The 14,476-nt window shown below is 30.4% G+C and overlaps 1 protein-coding gene across 1 annotated transcript in view; it reads right to left on the reverse strand.

The window, feature by feature from the left end:
• LOC129224280 (nuclear pore complex protein Nup214-like) overlaps positions 1–14,476 on the reverse strand; it is a 124,830-nt gene that overhangs the window by 61,529 nt on the left and 48,825 nt on the right. Inside the window, 7 exon segments of the mRNA XM_054858707.1 lie at positions 216–290; positions 5,187–5,227; positions 6,212–6,384; positions 8,896–9,041; positions 9,043–9,064; positions 11,177–11,442; positions 13,770–13,916. Of these exon segments, the coding sequence (XP_054714682.1) occupies positions 216–290; positions 5,187–5,227; positions 6,212–6,384; positions 8,896–9,041; positions 9,043–9,064; positions 11,177–11,442; positions 13,770–13,916 (870 nt within the window).

Genomic DNA, 14,476 nt, shown 5'->3' on the forward strand with positions numbered 1-14,476 from the left:
TTGTATTATCAATACATACTAAATTTTTAATTTGGCAAAACAAATTTTCTTATTAAAAATGTTTTTGAAAAATTATGAATAGTGCCTATAAATTTTTAATTGGTTAAGCTGAAGTTAGGCATAAAATTTGGTAAATTTTAGCTAAGTAAAAAAATGGGGTAATACTATAAAAGTTCATACATTAGAATTAAGGTTTATTATTACAGGATACTTACTTTTTCAAAAGGGCTCCTACTGAGAGTAAACGGCGAGTTCATTTCTGCAGTTTTTCCAGATGTGTTTGGTGCATTCTGCAATGGATCAATAAGTTTACAATTGCAATTCAGATCTTTATCATACACAAGCACAAAAAGGTAGAAAAATATCTCAATTGGCAAAAATGGTTTCTATTTTCTATGCATAATCAAATATATAATTACAGAGATAAATTATTAAGAGTAATTTTGTTAATTGTGCATACGATCAGCTATTTTAATGATTAGTGGGAATCTAATATTAAGCTCTCTAAATTAAAGTACGGCTTAGTTAGAAGTTATACTTTTAGATGAAATGTGTGTTAAACAATAGTATTTAGTAAATTTGAGAATATACTGGCAATTTGTTATTTTGGTAGACTGCCTAAGATTGATGTATTCCCCCCCCCCCCCCCCCATCATTTATTTCACCTCAGAAATAATGACATTGATAAGGTCTGTCACGGAGGTGAGGAATTTTCCATTATGATAGGCTTAATGGATATTTTTTTTCAAGGAAATATTTTTTTTCTTCGTTGCTACAATCTGCACATGTTAAGCATAGGAAAACATGTTCACTTCTTTTTTTACACTCCCTTGTATCACGGTAAGTAAAGTTTGATGTCATTACTGGCCAGTGTTAATGAGGAATCGCATTTTGTGTTTAGGTAACGGAGGTGAGAATTTATTGTGTGACATGACTCTTTGTCCTATTAAAACAAACGAAAACACAATATTAAAAATTTAAATATACTTAAACAATTAGTATTTGAGACACTTGTGAAAGGAATAATAAATAAATAAGTATATACTTTTAATTGAACAACATAAACAGTCACACAAGATGTGTGACATGCCATAGAGGTGAGAATTTACATGTTGTGATCCAAAAATAAAATAAAAATTTTTTTTTAAAAATTGTTGGCAGGTTTAAATAGATATATTTCTGATGAAATTAAAAATCTTTGTTAAATGAATTGTTCCTTAAATTTTTTCTGTAAAAAGCGTGTAACAGATAATTACACTTTTTGAAGAATGATCCAAATACGATTTTGAGCTTTGTCAGATATGGAACACAAAACTGTAATTGAAACAACATTTAATTCATCCTTGTGACAAACATTTAAATTAATGCTGTTATTAGGATTTTAGAGCAGTTTAAAAGATCAATATTTTCCAATTGCGATAAAAACTGCCGTGGATGCTTTTAATTTCTGTAACTTCTTATACATACAAAACAATACTCTCAACTTATGTGTCAACAAGAATAAAAAAAATAATCAAGTAAATACAGTAATTCCCGCTTTTTTGTCTTACTGTCCCACCAAAGTGTCCCGCTTTGTCGAAAAAGTCCCGCTTTTTTTGTTTAAATTCCGTCACACAAGAATTATAACATACAATCTAGATTTTGTAAACGCTTTTTCGATTTTTTGCTGTCAGTAAATGTAAGAACGCCATGTAAAATGTTATTCTTTAACGTTTAATACGCTGAACTATCTCCACCATGATTTGGATTGAAGAGGAGGAGCTGTTAAGCGTCAGGTGTTGGCCGTGAACGGGGGAAAATAAATTCTTTTCATTCATTGTGATTGTAACTGTTACACGTTATATGATTATCATAATTTTACGTGATGGGTAAACGTAAATGCGTTTTGAATGACAACTTGAAAAATAAATTTCCATTTCTCAAAAAGGGCGACAAAGAAGGTGAAATCTTTTGTGAAAAATGTCAAGGGCATTCATTCAGTATATCCCACGGAGGACTGTCGGATATGACAAAACATATTAATACAAAAAAACACAAGGTTGCCGAGTTTTCTGCCACCTCTTCCAGCAAAGTTAGTAATTTTTTCATGTCAGCTAATCCTTCTACAACCGATCTTAAAGTTGCGGCTGCTGAAGGCGTTTGGGTGTATCATACAGTTAAAGAAAACCAAAGTTTTAGGTCTATTGATTGTTCAACCAAAATTTGCTGAAGTCAACTGTTTGACAAAGATTGTTGCGTTTGGTTTCAGTTTGCCAGGCACAACAGCAGTTGTTGAAAGAACATTTTCCTTGGTGAATAAAATTTGGACATCTGAAAAAACGCAATTATCAGTTGCCCTTTAAAAAGTCTTCTTTTAACTAAAATTAACTTTTCTTATTCATGCAAGGAATTCCTTGATTTTCTGAAAGGCCCAGTAGCAGAAACTTTCTAGCCAGTCTGCGACACTATTTTGGGCAGTTGAAAATAATCTGCAGCATCACTATTAGTTTTATTTGAAGTTTTCTAAAAATACACAAGTCTTTTGTAAAGGTCAAGACTCAGAAATTTTCCAACTGGCCAGTGGCCACTAGACCCCAAAAACGTAGTGGCCACCACTGTCGTCGAGTTTTAAAGAATAAAAGCCGGGGGGGGGGGGGGGGGGTCAGTTTCCACTACTTTCATAAAAATAAACAGAACTCTGAGCACTATGAAAAACAATTTTTGTATATATACTTATTTAAATATGGAAAGTTGGCAGGAAACTGCATTTTAAATGAATGTTTTAGTTTATTGCAAAGCTTCCAAAGCAATGAGAATCAAATACAATTGTGCAGATAATAATTCTCATTTTTAATAAAAATAATTTTAAAAAGACATGATTTATTGTGCATTTTGTTATCGTCAATAGTATATATTGAGGTAGACATTAAATTCTGTTTTTGGAAACTTAGGCGAGTCAAGTAATAGTTTAGTCTCTTTCCATCTTGCGAATGATCAAACATGGCGTCTACATGATAAATTCATGATTATAAATAGATTTTTGAATTTCTTACATAAAAGAAGTAATAAATTCAAAATCCTTAAACAACTGTAATTTAGATGAAATGTTTTTAGCACATTAGCTTCTAAAGCAATGAAGATAAGGAAGTAATCTAAAGATAAATCTTTGCATTTTTCAAGACAATAGTTAAGAACTATCTGAAAAAAAAATGGCTCATTTTGCATAATTTTCAACAGTTTGCATTGCAATAAATATCCAATCCCGTTTATGAAAATGTAGGCACTTAGAGCCTTGCGGACCAACATCTTGGAAATGACCAAACATGGCAACTACGCCAAAATTAAAATTAATTAAAATTTCTGAATTTGTTGCAAAAAAGTAATTTAAAAATAAAAAATCCTCATGAGAGTACACTTTAGTTGAAAAGTTTTTAGCGCTTTTGAGTCCAAAGCAATGAGGATAAGGTGGAATTTTAAGTATAATTTTTTTCATTTCTCAAGAAAATTATTCAAAAAAATGATTTTCTGCACATTTTAAGTTATTTTAATTAGTTTGCAGTAAAATAAAATATCCAATTTTGCTTTGTTTTTGAAAACTTTGGCACTTAATCGTTGCATCTACTTTGATCTTGTGAATTACCAAATACGGCGATCATGTTTCTAGCTAAAATGCTGAAGCATCCATCGACTTTTTGGACAAAAAACGATCTCCAATCTTCACCAAGTTGTATTCCTTTTTTTTTCTTTTATTTATTTACTTTTTCTTTCTTTTCGTTCTTTGGTAAAATTATCTGCAAGCCGCTGAAAAATCTGCGACACCACACGTCTCGCGTCTCGCAGTTTCTGCTACCCCGGGCTGAAAGGCAACAAGAATTTGCTTCTTAAAATTTCTTCTAACAGCAAGTAATAATAATTTTGATTAATAAATTTGTTGTGTGATGCAATATTCTTTACATCAATACTATTAAATTATTTCTTGGCATTTTTCTGTTATGTAAAATATCAAGCTTGTGGGGAAAAAAACTACTCTACCCCCCCCCCCCCCCCCCCCCCCCCGTCATGTGTCCTGATTTTTAGCTTGAAAAATCTGGTCACATTAAAATACAGCAATGGACTTACTAAACCTGACATAAAAGTTCAACTGTCAACTGTAAAGCCTAATATTTAGATAAGTTTATCCGCAAATAACAAAACCTGTAACACTCATCTCATTGAAATTTGAACTTTCAAATTTTGCTTGACACAAGCTGTTTCAATTGTTTTCAGAAAATTTCTTTAACTTTAAAAGTTAGTTTTTAAAGACTTATAATTTAAAATAATTTTCATTTTTACTGCCAAGTAAACCTTTTTTAGAATATTACATTCAAACTACACTATTGACGAAAGATCAGGGGTTCGACAAAAAAAGTGTACACTAAAAAGGGTTCCACTTTTCAAAAAAAAATTAAAAAACAAAGCAATAAGACATGTTACGTTTTTTTTAGATATAAAACATTTAGGTATTTTCAGAAACCTAACTTTTGTGCATAGCAAAACAGCCTCTTTGTTCGTTTGAAAAGCCTCTTTCAAAATTGGGGTCTCTTGTAACATTCGCTCTAACATTGAATAGATTTCAGCCTAGGACGTTTTGCTAAAATAGAAACCCTTCTTTATATCGGCTCTTTTGATTAATTGAGAAAATTGGAACAAACTTTCTCTGATGCAGAAAAAAATATCTCTTTTGAACGACATAGAATGTTAAGGAGTGTGAGGGAACCTTTTATACGTTTTGTTCGTTGTAATGGACATTTCGTTGTATCTGTATGCATTGTAATGGGATTTCACTGTAGCTTGAAAATAAGAGGGAACAAAATAAAAAATTACAATGATTAGAGACACAAATCTTAATGTTTGCCAGTTAAATAGCTGAGATAGAAAGAAAGAATGGGCAAATAAGGATTTCAGATTAAAAATGGAATTCTACAGAAGTTTCAAAGTGAAACTAAATCACATCAAACTTTTTAGCGATAATACAAAAATAATTTTCAGAAATCAAAAAATTATAATTTATACAAAATATGCATTTTATTTTCTGGCAAAAAATATGTACCAGAATAGATACAGTAATACAAAATGTTGATCAACTGCTGAAAGTAAACTTACGGCATTTAACGTTGCTGTATCCACTTTATCCAACCCCTTTATTCGCAGTTTTCGAATCTCTGTACAATAGAAGACTTCGAAATCAGCCTGGATTGAGAAGGAGAATCTGTAAGGAATTAATGCATTTAATTGGACAGCAAAGAAGAGGGAAACAACATACCTTACTATAGTATTTCCCTCAGAAAAACCTACAAGTGAAATGCATCACTAAACTTTAGGTGGCTTGTTTGAGGGGCAACTGCTCCCTCACTTCCTTAAGTAAAGGGGCCTTGCCCCTCTACATTTCGAAGTACAAAATTAACGATTGATTGAAAAATGATACTGTTGATTGACTCCTGTGTTTAAAGAATGAGTAATGAACTTGATAAGTGAGCGTGAACTTGATAAATGCTTTTTCATCAGATTGTTTCTAAAAGCCTAAAATAAATTTTGAACTGGAAAGATGGCATGTACTACAGATTCCTCCCAATTTTTTTTGGCTGCCCCCCCCCCCTTTTTTTAGGGGTTTTGTAATCAATAATGATGTTAAAATCCAGTAATATAGCCAAATTTTCCAAAAACATGTAAATTTTAATGGCATGATTTTGAACAACACACACACACACACACACACATATATATACATATATATATATATATATATATAGGTATTTTTTTAGGGAACAAAGATACAAATAGATAAAAAGAGGTCCTAGGGAAAATTCAAACTGAAACTGAAATTTTAAAAGAAAAGGAGAAAAGATTTTGAAAAGGACTGACCTTCAAGGGCTTGAAGAGGGAAAAGGGACCAGTTGTGAGATTTAAGTTACACAGGGGTGCCCACTTGGGGGGGGGGGGGGTCATGGCACAGGACTGTGCCATCTCAAATTTTTAAGGGGGTTCTTTTGAGGGGTATTTTTCTCATTGGGGGGGTCTCTGCAAAATTTAGGGGAGGTGCACCCTTGTTGATAGGGGGGGGCCCAAGTTAAAGCTAATTTTGATTGCAGAGTGGGTTTAGTTGTTCTGAAAACTTACTCAGCTTGTTGTACAGGGAATACATATCATAATAGTAAGCACAATCTTGGGTCAAAATTACATTAAGAACACTTACACACAACAGTAGGTCTAACAGTTGAAACATGGCATTTAGCAAGGAATGATTTAAGAAGATCCTGGTCTTGTGGAGAAATTGTTTTTGTAACTGGACGTTCTTCCTCTTCAGGGTTTGTGATTTTAGCTTGCAGAAATGCATCTGCTAATTTAGAGAGGTCATCCTGCCCAGATCTAGAAAATACAAAGAAAAAAAATTTGCTGCTTTGAAACAAACAGGAAAACAACATGATTCAAAAGGAATAATAACATATATTTTTTTTAATAGTAAGCACTTTTCATAATGCACTCAAGAGGACGCAAAAAATTTTCTGGAATCAGAAAGGGCAAGAAAGTATTCCTGCAGCTTTCACTCATTCCAAGAAATAGACAACCAAAAATGAAGTAAACGTGCGACTCAAGTCATTTCGAAACAAAATTTTCCCATTAAGAAAAAATATGAATGTTTCAACACTCAAAGGTTATGATTGAAAGCTAGATAATGATAAGAAATTCTCTTCATAACTTGAACCGCTCTTTTTATCATTTGTGGTGGCATTTTGGAATTTTTTGAAAATTACAGGAATATTTAAATTGTCCTTTCTAACCCAGAAAAAGTTATTTCTGTCCTTTTGAGCGCATTATGAAAAGTGCTTTGTATTGTTTTTAAAAATTCTAGTATTTTATTCTTGTTAGTGTGATGTATTTTAGAAATAGGTATGATGTTACCGATCATAAAACTTCACCTTTTTTTTCTTATGAATATAAGTTTTCCTCTATGCTAAAAGAGAAAAACTTATATACGGTGCTTAAAACTTTAAGCAATTGGAACTAAAAATTAATCCTTGTTCCTCTCTAGGATTTTATGCGTGTGCTAATTAAATTAGAACCATTTAAATATTAAAGGTTTCTCAAACTAATTTTATGTTTAATAACACACATAAGTTAATCCTGATGAAGATGTTAATATGTCTCTTTTACTTAACCCCAGTATTGATTATTGGCATAGATGAGAGCAATGATAGGGAATATATTTCATGCTTGCTTCAGAGAAGCCTTCATTCAAAATTTTCATCATGGTTGCTATTAATATTCTTGTTGTAAATCAATGAATTTTTTGTAACAATGGATTTTATATTTAATCATTCAAAGGGGAAATTACATTAAATTTAGTATTTTTTCATCCTGATTGAAATAGTAACTTTATTCTAGAATTTAATTTCTTAGCGTCTAAGTTGTACCTTAAGATTAAAACAACTCATTTAGTGAAATCCCGAAGTCTTGTAAAGAGTCTAGTTGCTGAGATATAAGAAAAAGCAGGCCTCAGAATTTCTGTGACAAACTTACCTAGTATATGAAAACTGCTTAATAATCTGTTATTTGATTTAAATCATCTTTTTTTAAATTTTTATTTAAGTTATTTAAAAAGTAAATTAATTAATTTAAATTGAATAAGTCTAGAAGTTTTCCTTTGCAATTAATTTGTCATGCTGTAAAAATAGTTATAGATATTAAAACTGTTAAATCCAGTTTTCAAAGTGGTTCTTGTTAAATTATTTAATAACTAAAGCAATAAGTAACAAGTATTTTATCAATTAAAAATCCTTCTATGTCAGGATTCATGTAATCTTTTTTCTTTCGAATAAAAGTAAAACTAAGTTGACTCTGCACTTAATGATTAGTTATAAGTTACCTAGTTATTTTAGATGACACTCTGTAAACTAACATAAATTTTCTCTGTTCCTAAAGAATTAATATTAGCTTGAAGCGTCCAAAATTTTTTTTAAGTTTAAAACTATCTTTTGCTAGTTGAATCTGGATTATATCGGGGAAGTTACGCCTCAGTTCAAAATGTCTTAACAAATGCACGGTGAATAAAGCAATATTTCAGCATCAATCGAGATGATTTTCTTCAGTTTTGGATTGATCCTTTCCAAACAATAAAACGAACTTGGTGCACAAAACACTTCATAACTGCCATTTTGTAACCACATGTCTTGAAGGGAAAAAAAGATTTAGAATGGAACTAAGTATGTGAAAAATGTTAACTAAAAGTATATATTTTATTTAATTATTCTTTAAATATACTGTCATTTCTAATACCTTTATTCCATACTAATAGTTTTGAGATTCTACAAACCCTCATCTCTTTTATTAAACAGACAGGCAACTTGTTGAATCAAAATAATGTTTGGGATTTTTTTATAACACATCTATTTAAAAATGAAAGTCAAAAAAGCTTTCTGGGTATGAAATCAAAATTTATAAAACGAGGGAACACTTGTTAGGGCAATTTAGTTGCCAATATTATAGTTTTAAATATGTTTTGGGGAGAGTTTTAGGTTTTTGACAATTATATGAAAAACCACATGTGTCAAAAAAGGGGTTTTTTTAAAGGATGGTAAAGTCTGTTTGAAACTGGAAAAAACCACCCAACTGTCAAAAACTTGCCAGAACTGATTGAGAGACACTTTGAAAAACAATGTACTAGTCTGGATCCACAGTAAAGCTGACTTTTACATATAACCCACTAATTTCGATAAAAGTAGATTTCTGGAGTATTATAACTCCTCTAAAAAAAAAAACTACTCCATCAGCAAAGTAGCATAAAATTATGTTTTAAGGGAAAATTTTGCTAAATGTCTACCACAATACTAGAACACACGAAAAAAGAAAAAAATATCTAAGAAAATTTCTTAAACTCACCGCTTACTATATCTTGACCAATTTTGCTTCTTTGATACATTATCCATCTTTTTTGCAGCCATTTTATTTGAAATATAATCAGTTTTTTTCCTTAAATTATGAATTACATTTTGGTTGTTCACAATTGTCTTGTAAATAGCTTCAGCTAGAAGAGACATGGCGTACAGCTCTGAAAATTTGAAAATGATAAAAAGTTGAAACACATCATGAGAATTATATTGAAATGCAATAATTTTCTCCTCATATAACACTTGTCTGAGACAACAAAAAAAAAAAAAAAAAGTCATAAAAAGTAATGATTCCGTTCACATCCAAATTAATGACATGAGCACCTATAAAAAGATCAGTTAGTTTATCATCATATTAGCTTAGACAATTTTCTCTTATAAAAATAAAGTATAAGTAGTTTTGCTAATATGTGCTTTGAAAATGTAAAAAAAAAAAAAAATAAATAAAAACATTTCTATTGATTTGAGGGGAAAACAAATCAAAAGCTTCAGCTTAAACTGCAACAAAATTAAGTGTTGAAAATATGCCAGTTTTGTTCATTGAATAAAAAAAAATATTTTTCTGAGAAATATTGCTTTTTTTTTCTTTGATGTCAAATGTAAAGCAACATTTATTTTTAAATACAATATTTTGGGACACCAAAGGAAAAGTCAGATATCCACATGAGTGATATAAAGAGGAGTTACTGTACATGCATATATATATATATATATATATATATATATATATATAGATATATATATATATATATATATATATATATATATATACAGTACTATCTCCAAAATCTGAATTGCTTAGGAGTTCAGACAGTCTGAATTTTAGATTTTTGCCCTATTTTAGAGCAATCAATAATAATTTTTCATTTTAAGTAAATGTTGTTAAAAAACCACAACATGAAAATAAAATACCAAACTAAAATTGGCTATTAAAAAAAAAGAACTTAAATGGACCAAAATAATCCTTAGAAAATCCAGGTAATATGGATAATAAGCAAAATAAATCCTTAAATAAAAGAATTTACTGTTTACTATGATAAAAAGAACCATGTTTTTGCAACAAAATTACATAGCACTGTTTGCAAAACATTGGGAATTCTTAAAAATAATTTTTCACACATAAATCTCTACAAAGAAGTGATCGAATGTCATCTGTTTCAAACAAGTGTGGCAGTTGAATAAAGTATAGTCACAGAAATGCTGTACCATTAACAGACTAAAGTAAAAAATGGTTATTGACATACTTATAGTTACAGTTTTGCAATCATTATTTAAAATGATCATCTATGTCAGTGGTGCCCAACCTTTTTTCAATCCGAGGGCTGCATCTCATATTACAAATTGAGTTTAGCTAACAAATTTCATTAAAGTAAAAGACTCAAATATATCCTGCTCTAATTAATTCAGAAAAATGCAACACACTGCATTTTGTACAGAAGAAATGGCTCTTTCAAATGACGCAAAATGTTAAAAGACGTAGGTAATCTTCCCATTCTTCAACAGGCAATTTATGAGAAATTTTAGTTCAAAAAATCAATTTAAAAAAAACTAATGCCTTTTTTTTTTTAATGCTCCAAGTGCAAACCCTCTCAGGCTCCTAAAAAATTTGTACCATATTTCAAGGTTGTAGATGTTATGGGATCTCCTGGAGATGAGGAAGTCACAGAGACAATTTGACAAATTTTCTGATGCTTTGATTTTGCAGAATCAATTTTTAAAAAATGATTAGAGCAATTCCATCGTTACCTGTGTCGACATTTTCACACAATCTTTCTTTTTTAAAGTTCTTTTTTATTAGCTCAGCCGCAAAAATCAAGAATTGGTTGATATTATCTACTTTACATACAACCTTAAAACAATTACATGCACAATATAATTATTCTCAGTCTTTTCTAATTATTGATTTAATAACCTAAAACACTGTGCATGCAGTCTTTTCTAACTAATTATTAATTTTATAAAAACTTGTAATCTGTGTCACAGTTCGAGATTTCAGCTGTCACACATGTTGCTAGTTTTATAAAATTAATAATTATAACAAAAAACTGAGAATAATTATTTTGTGCATGTAATTGTTTTATAAGAGTGAAATACAAGATAATATTAACCAATGCTTGATTTTTTTTGAGGCTGAGCTAATGAAAAAGAACTTTAAAAAGAAAATAGTGTAAAAATATCACACAAGTTATGGTGGAACTGCCCTTAGAAACTGGAAATTATTAACACTGATTTAATAAAATTTATGAATTGTGTTCAAAATATATAAATTTTACCTGAGATTTTGTTTTTTCAGCTGTTGCATCTCACTCCAATCCTGATCCAATCTGTCATTGACTTCCTGCAATTGAGAGCTCATGTAGTGATAATGCTGATCAATCTTTTGCATTTGCTTAGCAGTCATAGGATCCAGGGCTCTTTCTTTAAGCATAGATATGTACAAATGATCAGTTTTCCGTTTCTCTCGAGAGTGAGCTTCTTCCACCATGACAAAGGTCTCCAGGAGAACATTTTTCAGTGAGTGAATGTCATTATTCAAAGACTAAAAGAAAACAAAAGGAATAAAAATTAGAAAAGTGAAACATTAAAAACAAAATTTGCATAACCAACAGTATTGCAAAAAAGGTAATAATTGCTTTATGTCACATTTCTTGAAATTTTGTCACAGTTGGGGAAAAAAAGGTGCATTAAAAACTCTCAAATTCAAAAATCCAAAAAGAAACACTGAACTATTACAGGCACTTTTCAAGTCTCAAACCAAATACAGTTAATTCTCAAAAATTCGAAGTCTCAACAGATTGGCTGAAATCTTCCAGTTATTGCAAGTTCCCACAGCTTTCTCAAGAGTTTGGGACCAGCTGAAAACTTGGGGATAAAGAAATTTCGAGTAACCAAGAGTTGACTGTACATAAATAGTTTTCAAACATTATTACAATACTATATGATCTTTATTATCACATTAGTAGATGTAGTTAATTTTAGGAGACATTAATATTTTGTTATGAATGATTTAATCATTATCTAGTTTTCTGAATAATAGTTTAAAATTAGTCGTACAGCATAAATGAAGGAAAATTTTCAGGTAAATAGTCTGATTGAGAAAAAATTTATATTTTTATTCTATCCATTTGAGAGCTTTTTACTGTAATGGCAGTGTAAATGTCTCTTTTTTGCAGAACTCAGAGAACATGTTTTTGTACGAAAAACCAACAAAGATTAAAAGTTTACAAAAATGAATAGGTCAGTATGTGAATTCAACTAAATGAAGTAATCAATTTAGATAAATGTAAAGTGGTACATATCTGAAATTTTTGACGGCATTAATCCATAATCTAGCACATTTCAAACCACATTCAAAATAATAATAATAATAAATAAATAAATAAATAAAAATATAAAAAGGTTTAATTATGTACTTGATTTACTTACTACCAAACGACATCACCTTGAGAGTCACAGATCTGGGGAAAACTCCAAATTTAGATCAATTTGCAGCAGAGGCCAGGTAAAGTAGTTTGAGTGCATACACTCTAGTTCAACTGAAACTGCTATTTTAGCTCTACAAATGCAATGGTACTTCTTTTGAAATTTTCCTGTTTTTATCTTTTTCTTGTTGTGTTATTGTAGTATGTATGAATTCTGCAGTATGGATCAAGTAATTCAAATCAGTACTTTCACAATATAGAATAATCCCACCGCTCCTAAGTTGTACTAACAAAAGACACCAAACGTGAAAAGTAAAGTGTGTTGAAAAGTTAAATAAGAAATAACAACATCAAAAAGCAAATTGCAGCAGTAATCTGCAATTTGAACTTTTTAACGTTGTTATTTCTTACTTTACAGCAAATGTGTTGAAAGAGCAAATATTCCGCCGAAGCTTTCAATTCCAGTGAAAACACTTTTTCACAATTCTGGAGTCAAACTAGCAACTTTGGACCACTGTTACAGCTGAATCAGTGTCTATGCAGTTTAAACTGCTCTACCTGGGCTCATATTCACTAAGAATCAGGGGCAGCAAATGGGGGGGGGGGGTTGAGAGGGGGCGGTCACACTACCAAACTTTTTGAGAGGAATGAGCAAATTCAATTTACGTCAATCATAAATCAATGTTCAAGAAAAACAATTTTGCTGGTTTTCGGTAATGGTTGATGAAACTTGACACATTTCCAGATGTGATCAAGGGTTTTCTGTTTCTTAAATTATTAAAAATCTTATTTATTCATCAAGCCTTTACCGGCCTTTTCAGAACAGAAAAAACTGATGAAAAATCATGGTTAATTTTAACTAAAGACGTAAATTCCTCATATAGGTTGGCCCGTGCAGTGTTGTGGCTGCATGATTTTCTCAAGAAAATGCCTTGGTATTTTACATTTATTGTTACGCTCATATTTTAAGTGTGCCTATTTAATGAGTATCCATCACTTTCTTCTGCTAGAAACACATTTCAACTGCTCAATGCATAGTATGCTTTCATAGATACTCTTTAAAAATACATACTATTTTTGAAAAAAAAATCTCACATCAACAAATATCTTTTCCAAGGGCTCTTTTACAATGCAATATCCCCCTTATCATGATTACTTGCTGTTAGCCAATATGTGTTTTGTTCCATACTGAGGTAATTCACGTTTAAGAAACTTGGCCCCACAAATGAAATGCTGAAATGCTGTCCCTGCTAAGAATTGACCTTTGTCCCGAACTTTGTCCGAATATTTGGCCCTCAAGGTCATGTTGTTCGGTAGTTAGTTGTGAAAATGGTGCAGCTCCTTTTTTCAATAGTTGATAGACATATGAATACATAGTTTATAAACGCTTTTATGCAATCAACAAGTCATTTAAATATAATATCAAAGCAAAATGATAAATTACCTTCATTGTTTCTGTCATATCATTTTGAAAGTCTTGAAGATTTAAAGTGTGTGATTTTAAATTCGCCATTTCTTCTTTAGAACCAATATTAAACGTTTGTGAGGTAGATTGTTTCAAATCCTGGAGCTCCTTCTCAAAATTTTGCATCTGGAAGAAAAATTAACAGAGATTTTTTTATTTTATTTTATTTATTTATTTATTTATTTTTTTTTTTTTCATTCTTGGCACTGCACTTATTAACTATTAAATAAAAAATATAAAAATCATTTGGCTTTTCCTACATTAGCATGTTGATACACTTTAAGCATAAAATTTAAAATTAGCAAATGTATTGTAAAAAAGAATGTAAGCATTTTTTTTTTAATATAATAAATTCATCAAAATGATTACTTTAAGAGTGGTTATCAATCATATAGTGTATTTTTGTACATGATTCTTTGTTGTAAAGATTCCATAACTGATTAGGAAAATCAAAATTATTTTTTAAAAAATGAATAATTAAAGCTAGACAAATGTGCATTTAAGTTGAGTTCATACCCAAAAATATACTACATTGAAATTTAAAAAAAATTTTGATCTACATTTGAAAGAAAAAAAAACATTATTTTTTTATTTTTAAATTTATAATACTGTTGCAAGCATATGGCTTTCTTTTTGAATGCCAATTAGCACTCAACCCCAGGGCCCGATTTAGAAATTTTTGGACT

Source organism: Uloborus diversus, chromosome 6 (genome assembly GCF_026930045.1).
Source record: "Uloborus diversus isolate 005 chromosome 6, Udiv.v.3.1, whole genome shotgun sequence".
NCBI classification, from domain to species: Eukaryota; Metazoa; Arthropoda; class Arachnida; order Araneae; family Uloboridae; genus Uloborus; species Uloborus diversus.